Source organism: Theropithecus gelada, chromosome 1 (genome assembly GCF_003255815.1).
Source record: "Theropithecus gelada isolate Dixy chromosome 1, Tgel_1.0, whole genome shotgun sequence".
NCBI lineage: Eukaryota > Metazoa > Chordata > Mammalia > Primates > Cercopithecidae > Theropithecus > Theropithecus gelada.
This window is the reverse complement of record NC_037668.1, coordinates 153,003,841-153,018,319: the sequence shown is the minus strand read 5'-3', so window position 1 is coordinate 153,018,319 and position 14,479 is coordinate 153,003,841. Positions and strand designations below refer to the sequence as shown.

The following is a 14,479-nucleotide window of genomic DNA, read 5'->3' as shown; positions in this document are numbered from 1 at the left end:
CATTAAAAATTGTTTTATGTAGCCAAGGTTATGTTTTGATACTTTAATTTTAAAAAGGATGATGACTATGCATTTACCATCAAGTTATTTCGTTTCTTTTGTTTCACATTTAGAGGAAAGGGAAGGTGGGGGGATCTGAGAGAATAAGCTTAGATGGGGCCACCACCATTGTCAAGCACCCGGTTTGACAGTGTCTTTGCACCGAGCTGTCTCCTGTTGGTAGTGGTGATGTCACACTGCCAGGGTGTGGAAAGCCACCCTCCCTTCCCTCTCTTGCCTTCCACCTGCCCCGCTGGCTTTCCCTGAGAGCTGGCCTGATACCTCTTTCAGAGTCAAGAGCTTTTAAAGGGTTCTGGCCCAGGGCAGGAGTTCTGGAATGGAATCTTTCCACTTTCTGTTAACTGAAATACTATTTTCCATCTGTATCCTAATTTCTCCCCACGGGCTTTGAATAAACCTTCAACACGCCAACCCATGTCAAGCTTTCTCCTCTCTTCCCTGTCCCATAACCTCTGGTTGGGTTCACGTACTGTTTCTTTGTGGAGTGAACAGTGTTTCCAATTAGAATCTGCCTGAAATGAGGCCACATTTGCCCACTGAGCATCCTGTGTTCTTATGGTGGCTCTCACTCCAGAAGATTTTAACACGGTCTCATCAAACACTGCTTTCAGGAAGGAATTTACACTTAAAAAGACTGTTAAGGACTAATGCTAACAGAAGCTAACATTTATTGAGTAGGACAATACACTAAACACTTCACATGTATTATCCCATTTAATCCTCACAACAACTGCTATCCCCATTTTACAGATGAGGGAGTGGAGAGCTCAGTAACTTGCTCGAGGTCTCACAGTGGATCTTTCCAAAGCTGAAGCCTATGCTTTTTTCCAACCGCAATGGCTTCAAACAAGAGTATATACATTTGTGAGTGTGTGTGTGTGGGGTAAAATATACAAAAAAATTGCCATTGTAACTATTTTGAAGTGTACAATTCAGTGACATTAAGTACATTCACAATGCTGTGTAACCACTACTATCTAGTTTCAGAACTTTTTCATTGTCCCCAAAGGAAATCTTGTACCCATTAAGGAGTCACTCTTCTTTCCCCTTCCTTCCAGCCTCTGGCAACCACTAATCTGTCTTCTGTTTCTATGGACTTGCCTGTGCTGGATATTTTATGTAAATAGAATCATACAATATGTGGCCTTTCAAACAATATGGCTGGCTTCTTTCACTTAGCATAATATTTTCAAGTGTCAGCCTAGTGTATTATGTAATAGTGCCTTATTTCTCTTTATGGCTGAATGGTATTCTGTTATATGGATACTCTACATTTCGTTTATCCATCAGTTGATAGACAGGTGTGTGTATGTTAAGAAAGAGCTAGCCTTTATCTTCAAGGACTGAATCTCTAAGGTAGGATTTCAGGCCTAATGTCAAGCTGGGAGAAAAGACAGTTGGAAGCAGGGGCTCCTTCTCAGAACTTCCAGGGAACAGCTTGGAAATAACTTATTCCTGGGCTAGCTCTGTGGGCATGGCAAGGCAGGAGGTATAGTGGCACCTGTTCCCCATGGGTGTAAATGGCTTCCAAACTACTTCTGCATGGTAGAGAGGTGAGTAGAGGAGGGCCTTTGGTAAGCTCCTGGAATGTAAGCTCACAATTTCCATCCTACCCTCTTCTCCTGGCATTTCACAGGGTAGGGGGTAAGAAGAGGCATGGGGCAAACACTGGGGGCCTTGAGAAAATATCTGGGCTCCCTGACACAGGATGTTGGTATAAACATGATGGAGGGGAGGAATAGAGGTGGCCCCCTGGATAATTTAATCCCCAACTCAGCGCAGCCCCTTCCTGAAGTGGTTGTCCTAGATTCTCCATAACATGCACACACACACACACAGAGAGAATTAATTATGCAACTTATTTGGCTTGCCCAAGCTTTTTTTGTAACTTCTGTAGTGGTTCAGAAGGAAGACTTTAAAAGCAGCAACACTTGTATTCAAATAATGCCTCCACTGCCTACAAGTTCTACGAATGTAGTTAAGTTACACAACTTCAGTTTTTTTACCTGTAAGATGAGAAGAGTTGCACTAGTATCAAACTGGAATGGAGTTTGATACATAGTATGGCACCTAGGAGAAGCAATCTCTCATGTTATTATTAAAGGTTGAGGTTATTACTAAAGTTTTCCGTTGTCAGCATGAACTGAGATCTTTATGGAAGAGTGGGCTAAGAACCAAGACTGCCAATTCTAGGTCAGAAAAAAATTTAAACCATGTACTCAAATGGTTCAAATTTATCCCATTATCGTGCATTCCTATAGACCCTGTCTAGTTACTGAATCTTTTGAATTGGGAGTGAGGAAAGGGAAGCAACCACACAATATTTTCTCATTTGAAAAAATTTTATTTTGGCACCCACTTGAGTACCTGGTAGGGTGGGGCTGTCCTCTATGGGGGCAAAGAAGTATTAGTGAGGGGATCATGGCTCTGGCCTGGGGGATGACAACAAAGGGCTATGTGACAGCAACAGGTCACAAAGGGAAGCAGAAGATAAATATGGCCGCAAAGGGGGTTTAGGCAGAGAGGGTGATCACTTACTGTCACTAGGACTACAGTTTGTAGACTCTCAGGGAGAGAGACTACAAACTGTAGTTAAAAAAATCGGAGGTGGAGGTCAGGGGGTTAGACCCAGAAGAAAACCTCTCTGGAGCCCACCCTGCACCTCTACATCTTGGAAGAGTCTGCAGTTCAGGCACCCTACAGAACCCCCCACAGCAATCATCTGTACTCCCACCCCCACCCCGGCCTCTGGGAGGCTCTCAGGCAACAGCAGGGGCCTGTGGGGTGGGGTGGGATTGAGAGACAAGCTGCAGAGCCATCTTTGTGACCCAGGAGCACCACTGGTCCCTCATCTGCCACCGAGGCCAAGGAAAACCCAGAGACCTGCCTCACCAGCCCTGCCATCGTGCTGGAAGACAGCCATGAATGGTGATTCTCTGCTGCCGTATTATACGGCCCAGAGTGGCTCCAGCATGAGCATGTTCAACACCACCATGGGGAGACTGCAGCGACAACTGTACAAGGGGGAGTATGATATATTCAAATATGCACCGATATTTGAGAGCGACTTTATCCAGATCACCAAAAGGGGAGAAGTGATTGATGTGCACAACCGTGTCCGTATGGTGACCATGGGCATTGCACGAACCAGCCCCATCCTCCCACTCCCAGATGTCATGCTGCTGGCAAGACCAGCCACCGGCTGCGAAGAGTATGCTGGACATGGCCAGGCCACCAAAAGAAAAAAACGCAAGGCAGCCAAGAACTTAGAGCTCACCAGGCTCCTCCCCCTGAAGTTTGTACGGATCTCTGTTCATGACCATGAGAAACAACAGCTGCGCCTGAAGTTTGCCACTGGCAGATCTTGCTATCTGCAGTTGTGTCCTGCTCTCAATACACGGGATGACCTCTTTGCTTATTGGGAAAAACTAATTTACTTCTTGCGGCCACCCATGGAGAGTAACAGCAGTACCTGTGGCATTCCAGCTGAAGACATGATGTGGATGCCTGTGTTTCAGGAAGACAGGAGGAGCCTGGAAGCCGTGGATCTTCAAGGAAAGGGGGATCAGGACCAGGTCAGCATCCGGAGCCTCCACATGGTCTCTGAGGTGTGTGGGGCCACCTCTGCTGCTTATGCTGGAGGGGAGGGACTCCAACATGACTTTCACAAACCCACTAATGTGCTCAATGTATCCATCCCCAAAACATCTACGGAGCTTGCTGAGGAGCCAGCAACAGGGGTGACTAAAGAGGCAGCAGCAGCAGGGGCAGCTGCAGGGGCAGCAACAGGCACCGTAGCAGGTGCCTTGAGTGTGGCAGCAGCCAATTCTGCCCCTGGACAAGTGAGCGTAGCCATAGCTGGGGTGGCCACCATAGGTGCAGGAGGAAGCAAAAGCAACATGGCCGTTGCAGGCACTGCCAGCATGGCTCCAAACAGCACAAAGGTGGCCGTGGCAGGGGCTGCAGGCAAGTCCTCAGAGCATGTTTCCAGCACGTCCATGAGCCTTTCCCGAGAGGGCAGCATGAGCCTGGCCATTGCAGGAGTAGAACTGACCAGCAGGACTGCTGCAGAAACAGACATGGATGCAGCAGCGGGACTTCCTGTCTCCACCCGGCAGAGCAAGAGCAGCCTGAGTGGACAGCATGGAAGGGAGCGAACCCAGGCCAGTGCTGAAGCTTGCAAGGAGGGGAGGGAAAGAAGGGAAAAGGACAAGGCTCTTGGAAGGAGTTCCCGTCGCTGCAGGACAGGTGAAAGCCACCACAAAACAAGGGGGGACAAGATTGCCCGAAAGTCCTCCAGCAGGTCCTCATTCAGCCACAGAGCCAGTAGAGATGACAAAAAGGAGAAAGGCTGTGGCAGCCCAGGGAGCAGCAGGCATGGGGACTCGCATAAAGGTGTCAGCCACACGCCCATCTCAAAGGAGTCCAGGACCTCTCACAAATCTGGGAGGAGTTTATCGACCACCAGCTCCGGATCCAGCAAGAGACTTGGCAGGATTAGCTCTTTCCTGAGGAACGTCAGAGCCAACCTTACTACAAAAGGAGTGGGCACACCACATGGCAGAGATGTGGACATCATGGCTAAGACGGTGGAGAGGAGCACCAACGTGGCCATCGCCGAGACAGCAGAAGGTGGCCAGGGGCTGGAGATGGTTGGTTCTATGACACTGGACATCATGGAGACAATGACTTTTGAAACCCAGTAAATAAGACCCAGAGATGGAAGCTGTAAAGGAGCCCAGAGCTCATAGGAGTGTCCCTGGAGAGCCTATTCCAGCATTCTTTACTGCCATTTAAATAAAGAACCATACATCTGAGAGTGGCTTGCTGGCTGAATTTTTGTGTCCCACAGCCCAGCAGTGACCTCACAGTGGATTCTGTGATGTCAACTGTGCTGCAGCCTGAGACCCCAGGATCCAGTCAAGGGGAGCCCCACCTCACACCCATGCTCAGCAGAGCCTAGATGAGTGCTCCAGCCTTTCTCAACCTCTTCCTCGCTTTGGGTCGCCAGGACTATGGCTGAAAGTCTGGTTGGGAGCTTGGAAGCTCTACCTCCACCATTTCCCCATCCTTTTTATAAACTTATCCCCCCAGCCCTGGAAGATACAAAGACAAAGCAAGAACAGAACTCTCACCCCCTTGCACTGTTCAGCGGAGGGAGTAAGGGAGCAGCAGCATGTGTTGGCAACCAGAGCAGGGAGGAACATTGTCTAGACTTAGCAATTCCACTCCTAATTATACTCCCAAGAAACACACATGTTCCATGAGACAGTCATGAGAATGTTTATAGCAAAATAATACTGGAAAGTGCCTAAATTTCTGACAACAGAATTGAGAGGGGTATATGCAGTGACAAAAAATGACAGCTACACATATTATATGCATAGATAAGTTTTGCTCTTTCAAAAACTTTAAAAAGCAAATTGCAGAATAAGATAAAATTCTACCTACAGGACAGTTCAAAAACAAGATCAAATACAAATAATATGTTACATATGTGATACGTGTTTGGTAAAACAAAACCAAGGGAGTGGGAAAAAATTCAGGACAGTGGCTTTCTCTGGGGTGGGAAGGCAAGAGATTGGATCAGGGAGGTGAACACAGTCTTTCAGTGGCGTTGGGAATTGTTTTAGATCTTAAGCAAGGAGGTAGGTACAAGGATGTTTATTATTTTGTTGGCTTTTGCATTTCAATATTGAGTTTTGCATGTTAATACCTCTGGAATCAGAATGGTCCTACAATCACCGTGGCAGTTCTGATGAAGTTATTGCTCCAGACATATATTCACCAATTCCTTCTCCTTAATGCTTTCATTTTTACGCAGGCACAAACGTAATCTAAGTCTGAAAGGCCCATTTGGTTAAGATTCAGATGTGAATGACATTATTACAAAAAGCCTTGGGAAAGAAAGAATGATATCCCTATTTTACAGAAGAGGACACTGAGGCTCAAGAGGGTAACTTGCTCCTGTCACACAGGGACCTTTGCAGATCTACCAGCCCACTTCTTTATGCAAAGACCTGCCTGAGACATGGGAAGGAAGCAAAACCAGCAAATCCAAGGAGAATCGGGCAACACAAGAACCTGAGACTTACCAAGTTCCTACCACCATGGTCTAAACTTTATAGAGATGAGCACCAAAATTCCTGGATTGAGAGGAGGGAATGTGGGGGCAGGGGAGATGCCTGGTGGTGAGCTGCTGTGAGTTGGCTTTGGAACTTCAGTGAGCTCAGAGTCCTTAGTTGGCCTTATCTCAAGAGTGTCCAGACCACCCTTAAGCCATGTCTGGCTCCCAGGCTTCGCTCCCCAGCCTCTGCCTCAGCTAGAAACAGACCTCCCTCCTGGAATTCCAGGCTTTGCTCCCCACAAGGGACCGCTTCTGATGGGGGCTGTATCTCTTTGCAGCCCAGTCCTCACCCAGCTGCTAATAAAACACTTAAAAGCCAGGTCCAGAATGGTTTCTCCATATCAGATCTTCAGAAAATTTCTTCTGCTGGGATTCCAAAAGCAATTAAACCACACATGAGGGTATTACCAGTTAGGTCACAGCATCCTTGCTACTTGGACCTCCATAGTTAATTCCTAAAGCTACTTTTGAGAAAAGTCACACACTTCATTATGCAGGTAAGAAGAGATCTCTTCTGTCCATAGAGGGAATTGTAGGCATGAATCCATGAAAGAAAGGGGGTTGAAAAAGAAAGAAGGCCCAAGACTTACACGTAGCCACCATTTCCTTCTGCAAAACAAGGCTCCTGACCCCAAGATGAGGAATTAATGGAGTGAGTCAAGTTATTCTTAACAAAGGGGAGAACATGCCAAAGATTAGACATGAATTGGCTCTGTGAGGAAAACAACCTCAGAATCATTAACCCAGAACTCTAGAGAAGATTGGGGGTCCTGCAGGGAGATGAATTAATGGTTTACTCTCGACCAGCTTTTCCCTTGACCCAAGTGGGGAAATTACAAAAAGATCACATCGCATTCCTTTAATCTTCTGATTTCCACACAGGCAACTGTAGGTAAACACTGGTCTGGAAGACAAAAATGCAATACAAACATTTGTACAGCCCTTAGCAGTTTATAACACCCTTTCATTACGTGTTCTCTTCTGATTCTCACATCTCTCCATTTTGCAGATCAGGTTGTCTAAAGGACTTGCTCAAGGTGGGAGGTGATGGGGCAGAGGGAACAACTCCAGTGCAACAGCTTTTGGGCACCACCGACGTGTGCTGGCCACGGGTCCCACATGGAGGTACAGAGCCGGTGGAGGACACAGGACAGGCATATGTGTGAGTAATTATTGCAACTCTGAGTGACGGATACAATGACAGATGCATGTTTAGGGAACAGAATTTGTTCAAAGGAGGGATTTTGGGACACGAGTCAGGAAAGGTTTCACAGAGGAAGTGGCAGTTTTGAAGGATAAGTAGGGCTGTGTGCCAGGTGAAGAAAGAATGGGGAGCAAGGGTAAAAGTAGCAGAGGTGTAGAGTGAGGGGTGGAGAGAGGGAATTAGGCCACGGAGGAAAATGTGTGCAAAGTACAAAGACTTGAAACATCACAGTGTGTTGGGGCGATTGTTGGGTAGAAGACCAGGAGAGAGGAGGGACACAGGGCAGGAAAATCAAGTAGCCAGATCTTGGGGCCGTGGGGTGCTGTGTGGATGTCTGGCCTTTGGGAGCCACTGGAGGCTGATGTCTGATGGCAGTGAGGGCTGTCTGGCTCCAGGGTGGAGACTTGATGGGCAAGGGGCTTCCTGGAGCCTGGGACCCTTCAGAAAGCCATTGCACTAATCCTGGCCAGAGATGGGAGGCCCTGAACCTAGCTGGCTGTTAGGAGACCGGGGGAGAGAGTCAAGAGGCGTTGAAAAGATGAAACAGGACAATTGTCTTTTCCATGCCCTGAAAGATAGAGCACACATGGGTTAGGCCTGACACTCTCCTAAAGGAGGCAGAACTGACAAAAGTGGAGACATCTTCCCTCTACCATGACTGTTGTTCTGTAAAGGGGGCGGCAAGCAGAGGAGCTCATGGCAAGCAAGGAGGAAGATGTTAAGGTGTGAGAAAACAGCTTCTAGACCCATGAGGGGCAAAACACAAGGATAAGGCAGCCGGGTGGGGCTGCAGGGCTTCAGCTCCAGAGACCTCTGAGAGTAGAGGTCTCCTGAACACTTCATTTCTCATCTGCTGGGAGCTGGGTCAGATGCTCTCCCATTGGGCTCTTCTCCGCGGGGCATGAGTCGCCCAGTAGAGCCTCTGGTGGCCATGTGCTGTTACTGCAGGTCAGGGCTAGAATGGGGGGAGCCAGGACTGAGGCTAAGACACAGTCACCCTTCCCCCTTTTTCACACCACAATCAGCCTGGTGCTGATTCACTTGTAATCAGCTCAATCCCTCAGCTGGTGGCCACCCCTGAGCAGGCAGCGGGCAGAGCTGAGAGCTGGTAAAGATGAGTCTCATCCAGGCAGTGTGGCTCTAGTCTCCTGGCAGTGAGGTGACAGAGCGTGGAATGGCCACAAGACAGGTCCCCCGAGAGGCTGGGCTCCCATCAAGGGGACAGTGAGTGACTGCCAAGAGTCGGGGTAGGGTGGAGTTAGTGTCGGGGTCCCTCTGTAGGCTGGTGGTCATTTGAGAAACACTTGTTGAGCACCTACGATGGGCCAAGATGGGAAATCAGGCACTGTGAAGATGCTGCCATACACAGCAGTAACACAAACCCAAGTAGGGATGGCTCTTGGGCAGCACGCAGAAGGAGGCTTTGCTGAGGAGGGAAGGTCTGAGCGGAAACAGCAGGCTGAGCACTCCTGGAAGAGGCTATGGCATGACAGGGAAAGAGAAGGGCTTGGGCGACATGGGTCTGTTCACAGATGGCAGACAAGCTCAGCGTGCCTGGGCGCAATGTGTGATGTGCTGGAGGAGAGCCGGCGGTGGGGCGTGAGCAGTGGGAAGAAGCATGAGAGTGTGAGGAAAATTAGGCTGGAAGGAGGATGAGATCTGGAAGGGAGGTGGAACTGACTAAAGCAGAGCGCCTTCCCCCTGCAGGGACTGTTGGTTATAAAGGGGACAGCAAGAAGAGAGGCTCACGGGAAAGCAAGGAGGAGCGTATGGCTTTCCAGGTCTCCATTCCCGAATGCTGCATAACTCCCCTGAGTCCTGGGATTTTTCACTACCCAAATGGGAGCTATAGTGCAGGGGTGAGGGGTGTGCACAGCTGGGCTCTTCGAGAACAAACGGTCAAAGGAAGCCCAGACTCTTCCCCTTTGCCAGTTTAGAGAACCTGAAATGTGTCATGAAGGCCCATGTCTTCCCCACACTCTCTAATTGGAGCTTTCCCACAGATGTGCCAATGTATTGATCTCTCTTCCCGGGGGCGGCTGAAGGATGAGGCCAGTCAGCATTGACCGCAAGGAGCCCCAACTGGTACGCCAGTGTGCCATTCCAATGTTGTCATTTTCTGTGTATGCTATGGTCTGCAAATGTTGGGAAGCATCTTCCTAGACATGCACACAACACAGTGCGTGTGAACTATGAGCGCAGAAGCCAGGAGCAGCTGAGAGGCACTTTCCTTAAAGAGCTGGCCTGTTCCTCACAGTATCAGATGATGCCAATCTTGTCACCCCTGTTTTCTCTTCCCACTGACATTGGCATAGCCCCAGAACCCTGTCTTAAAGCAATTTATACTGGGTCAAGCAGAGATGAGAAAAATGTGGACAAATATAGTATATTTTTCATAAAACTTTTCATAAAGTTAAATATATTTTTAAAAGACCTGTTCTGGCCGGGCATGGTGGCTCACGTTTGTAATCCCAGCACTTTGGGAGGCTGAGGCAAGTCGATCACCTGAGGTCAGGAGTTCAAGACCAGCCTGGCCAACATGGTGAAATCCTGTCTCTACTGAAAATACAAAAATTAACTGGTCTGGTGGTGCACACCTGTAATCCCAGCTACTCAGGAGGCTGAGGCAGGAGAATCGCCTGAATTTGGGTTGCAGTGAGCCGAAATCCCGCCACTGCACTCCAGCCTGGGCAACAGAACAAGACTCTGTCTCAAAACAAAACAAAACAAAACAACCTGTCCTTTCCTTTGAGACTATGTCCTTCCTCCTGTATCCTACTGTTTTATTTTGAAGTATGACACATATGCAGAGCAGTGCACAGGTTAGAAGCATACCACTCAACGGTATTTCACAAAGTAAGCAACCCCAGGCAGTTAGCACCCGGATAAAGAAACAAAACATCATGGCACACCCTCAGTAACCATCTCATGATCTCTTTCAGTCACTACTCCTAGGGGTAACCACTATCCTAACTTCTAACACCATAAATTAATGTTGCTTCCTTTTCCCACTACATATAAATGGAATCACATAATAATGTACTTTTTTGACTGTGGTTTCTTTCACCATCATGTTTATGAGATTTGTCCATGTCTTTTCTGGTAATAGTCCATTCATTCTGTTTGCTATACAACATTCCATGGTGTGAATATGGTACAATTTATTTATTCATTCTGCTGTTGATGGGAATTTGGATACTAAAACATCACTGCTTCTCACTTGACTGGAGCAAAAAAAAAAAAAAGAAAAAGAAAAGAAAAGATTACTGCTATGGACATTTGTACACAGATCTTTTGGTTAAAATGCTCATAAATTTTTGTAGGGTATATACTTAAGAATGGAATTGAATATATGCATATTTTCGGCTTTAGTGGATACTACCGAGCTATTTCCCAAAGTGTCTATGCCATTTTACGCTGCCCCTTGGCATATATGAGAGCTCTGGTTGTTTCATATCTTTGTCAAAATTTGATAGTGTTTATCTCTTTCATTTTAGCCATTCTGGTAGGATGTAGTCCCTTTTCTCCCTTTTTCATGATAAAATGTACTTTAAAAAAATACAATATGGCCGGGCACAGTGGCTCATGCCTGTAATCCTAGCACTTTGGGAGGCTGAGGTTGGAGGATCACTTGAGCCCAGGAATTTGAGACCAGCCTGGGCAATATAGTAATGATATAGGAGTTAAGAAGAAATTGCTTAATTTCTTCTTACTGCGAGTCCTTGGTAAGGTTTTTCTTTTCATGAAAAGCAGTCCCAAAATAGTTTCTTTTTTTTTTTTTCTACAAAGAGCAGCCTGTAAAATCGAGCTGCAGACATAGACAAGCAAGCCAGAAGCTTGTACAGGTGAATGCCAGCAGTTGTGCCAACAGGAAAAGGCTACCTGGGACGAGGCATGTTCAAAATGGCAGCTCCATCTTCCCTTCCCTTTGTCAAACCACATGTGCAGTAAGGAGAAGACAATACAGCACCAGCCAGGCAAAGACCCCATTTACATAATAAGATTCCCCCAATACTATGTAAACATCATACTGGTCAAACCAATCTGTGAGCCCTACATAAATCAGACACTGCCTTCTCAAGCCTGCCTATAAAATCGGGTGTAGTCCACTGCAGGCTGGGTTTTCCCCTTTGGGAGGCCCTCTCTTTCACAAGGGAGAGAGCTGTTCTCCTTTCTCTTTCTTTCTTTTTTTTTTTTTTTGAGACAGAGTCTTGCTCTGTCACCCAGGCTGAAATGCAGTGGCGTGATCTGGGCTTACTGCAAGCTCCGCCTCCCGGGTTCACGCCATTCTCCTACCTCAGCCTCCTGAGTAGCTGGGACTACAGGCACCCGCCACCACACCTGGCTAATTTTCTATTTTTAGTAGAGACGGGGTTTCACTGTGTTAGCCAGGATGGTCTCGATCTCCTGACCTCGTGATCTTCCTACCTCGGCCTCCCAAGGTGTTGGGATTAGGGGTGTGAACCACTGTGCCCGGCCCTCCTTTCTCTTTCTTTTGCCTATTAAACCTCTGCTACTAAACTTACTCCTCGTGTGTGTTCATGTCCTTAATCTTCTTGGCTCCAGATTATGAACCCAGGTATTTACCCCAGACAACAACACTGCTTCAGTGAGACCTCATCTCTACTAAAAAAAAATTTAAAAATTAGTTGGGCATGGTAGTGCATACCTGGCTACTTGGGAGGCTGAGGTGGGAGGATGGTTTGAGCCTGGGAGGGGGAGGTTGCAGTGAACCAAGATTGCGCCACTGCACTGCAATCTGGGTGGCAGAGTGAGGCTCTGTCTCAAACAAAAACAAAAATGATATGATGACCTACAGAAGATGGTAGTTTTATACTAAAGTCCTTAGTGGGCAAATGAAAAGTTGGCTTCCAGATTTCTTTTTTTTTTTGAGACAGAGTCTTACTCTGTCGCCCAGGCTGGAGTGCAGTGGTGCAATCTTGGCTCACTGCAAGCTCCACCTCCTCCCAGGTTCATGCCATTCTCCAGCCCCAGCCTCATGAGTAGCTGGGACTACAGGTGCCTGCCACCATGCCCAGCTAATTTTTTGTATTTTTGGTAGAGACGGGGTTTCACTGTGTTAGCCAGCGTGGTCTCAATCTCCTAACCTCGTGATCTGCCTGCCTCCCAAAGTGCTGGGATTACAGGTGTGAGCCACTGCACCCAGCCTCCAGATTTCTTTTGAAATTTCACACCTCTAAAACCTCAAAGTCTTATTTATACATTTTTAAGGATTTTTCATTGCTGTTTGAAACAAGGGTTAAAAAACAAACAAAAAAAATCTCCTACCATCCTGTTCCAGTACTTTTAGTTTTATAAAAAAATCTAGGCACAAACACAGCAGGAATTTGGGTAGGGCTCAGCTAGGTGATTCTTCTGCTCCCTGTGGTATAAAGTGAAATTGATCAGTAATACTTAGCTGGAGCATGGGCTGGCCTGGAGGGTCCAAGATAGCTTCATTCACTTATTTGATAAGACTTGAGGGAAATTATTAGAAGGCAGGGTTCAGCTAGGATTGTCAACAGGAATGCCTATGTGTGGTTTCTCCAGCACAGTGGCCTCAGGTGGTCAGATTGGCTTCCCTCAGAACAAACGTCTTAAAGTAACTAAGGGAAAGCTGCTTCTGACCAAGCCTCAGAAGTCACTTGGAATAACAACACATTTTGTTGTTCATGCAAGTCTTAAGGCCAGCTCAGATTTAAAGGGAGAGAAACTAGACTGCATTTATCTTGGTAGAGAAATGGCAAGGTCACATCGTATAAGAGCATGTGGGATGGCAATACTATTGTGACTCTCCTAGAAAAAATACCATTTTCCACGCCCTCACAACCTATCCTGCCCCCTAAGAAAGTAAACCTGGCCAGGATGTATCTGAAGAGTACTGAGAAATTGCAGCAGACATCTCTATCTTTTGTACTTTCCTTAGCTCCCTCTTTTACACTCTGCCTTCTTCCACCTTTTCACTTTATTTTCTTATTTCCCTTTCTTTCCCCAAACCTTTTAGTTAACTAAACTCATAAGGACATGTCTTAGTCTGTTCCTCCCCATCTCTCCTACACATCTGTAAATCTTTGATCCCTGGGTGACAGAGAGATTACTGAGATACTTAGACCCATAGTATGGCAGGCTTGGAAGGGGCTTGACTAATCCCAGATGCACTTTTACACATGAGGAAGTTGAGGCCTAGAGAAGGGACTTTCCCAAGGTCCTACTTCAAGTAAGTAGCAGAGTTCTGGCTAGCACAGCATAAAGCATAGCCTAGAGTGGGTCTCAAAGAATGTCAACAGCTTCCTTTCGGTTTCGAATGCCTGGAACTAAAGCCGCTTGTTTCCGTTTCACATTAATTGCCTCATCATTCCAATGTCTTTAGGCCTCTTGGTGAAGGAATGAAACTAATGCTAACAAGCCCCTGTGCCCAGAGAGGCCTGCCCCAGCCCTGGCTTTGGTCCAGTCTTCAGAGATGGATGAGGGGCTTGTGAATGGAGCAAGTTGGGATCAGTGCAACAGCCCCTGCATCCAGCCCCTGACACCCCCGACACAGCAGCTGCTCCTTTCTAATGCTGAAGTCCAGGGATTCTCTGAACTCTAACACCAACTGGCAGCCTACAGGCCACTTTTGAAATCATCTGGGCATCTAGAGATGGTGAATTTAGCTGATAATGACTGCGGTCAGGCTGAGGATAAATCTGTGATGATATAGGCCAAGAAAACACAACTCTCTGGTCAGGCCCAAGAGGCAGCAACTCCGTCATGTTCAAGTCTGTTGCCTCTGATAACAGCTCCAAACAGGCGGAAGCTAAGGCTCAAGGTGGGGGTTGGGGGAGCCCTAGTGGGGCCACCAGACATCCCATAGCATTAGCGACTGGACCTTGAGAGGAAGATCAAGGCTGTGGTAAACAGAGGGGGTTGGCACTGTGCTCCAGAATCTGAATAGTTAATGATGTGGAGAATGACCTTCTAAGAAGCCTCTCAGAACTTTTTTTTTTAATCCACCAGCACATTGCTTTTCGGCGCAAGACAGCAGCTCTGCAAATCAGTGATAAGCTGAGAGTCCCACCTGGGTGTGCTGTCACCGTGGGGCCACAGTG

The 14,479-nt window shown here is 47.3% G+C and overlaps 1 protein-coding gene across 1 annotated transcript; it reads left to right on the top strand.

Annotated features, from left to right (window-relative positions):
• The first annotated feature begins 2,558 nt into the window (after positions 1-2,558).
• Positions 2,559-4,877, top strand: FAM71A (family with sequence similarity 71 member A). The gene has a single exon (XM_025402292.1). It carries the CDS (start codon positions 2,982-2,984, stop codon positions 4,764-4,766), a length of 1,785 nt encoding a protein of 594 aa, XP_025258077.1. The 5' UTR covers positions 2,559-2,981; the 3' UTR covers positions 4,767-4,877.
• The last annotated feature ends 9,602 nt before the right edge of the window (positions 4,878-14,479 follow it).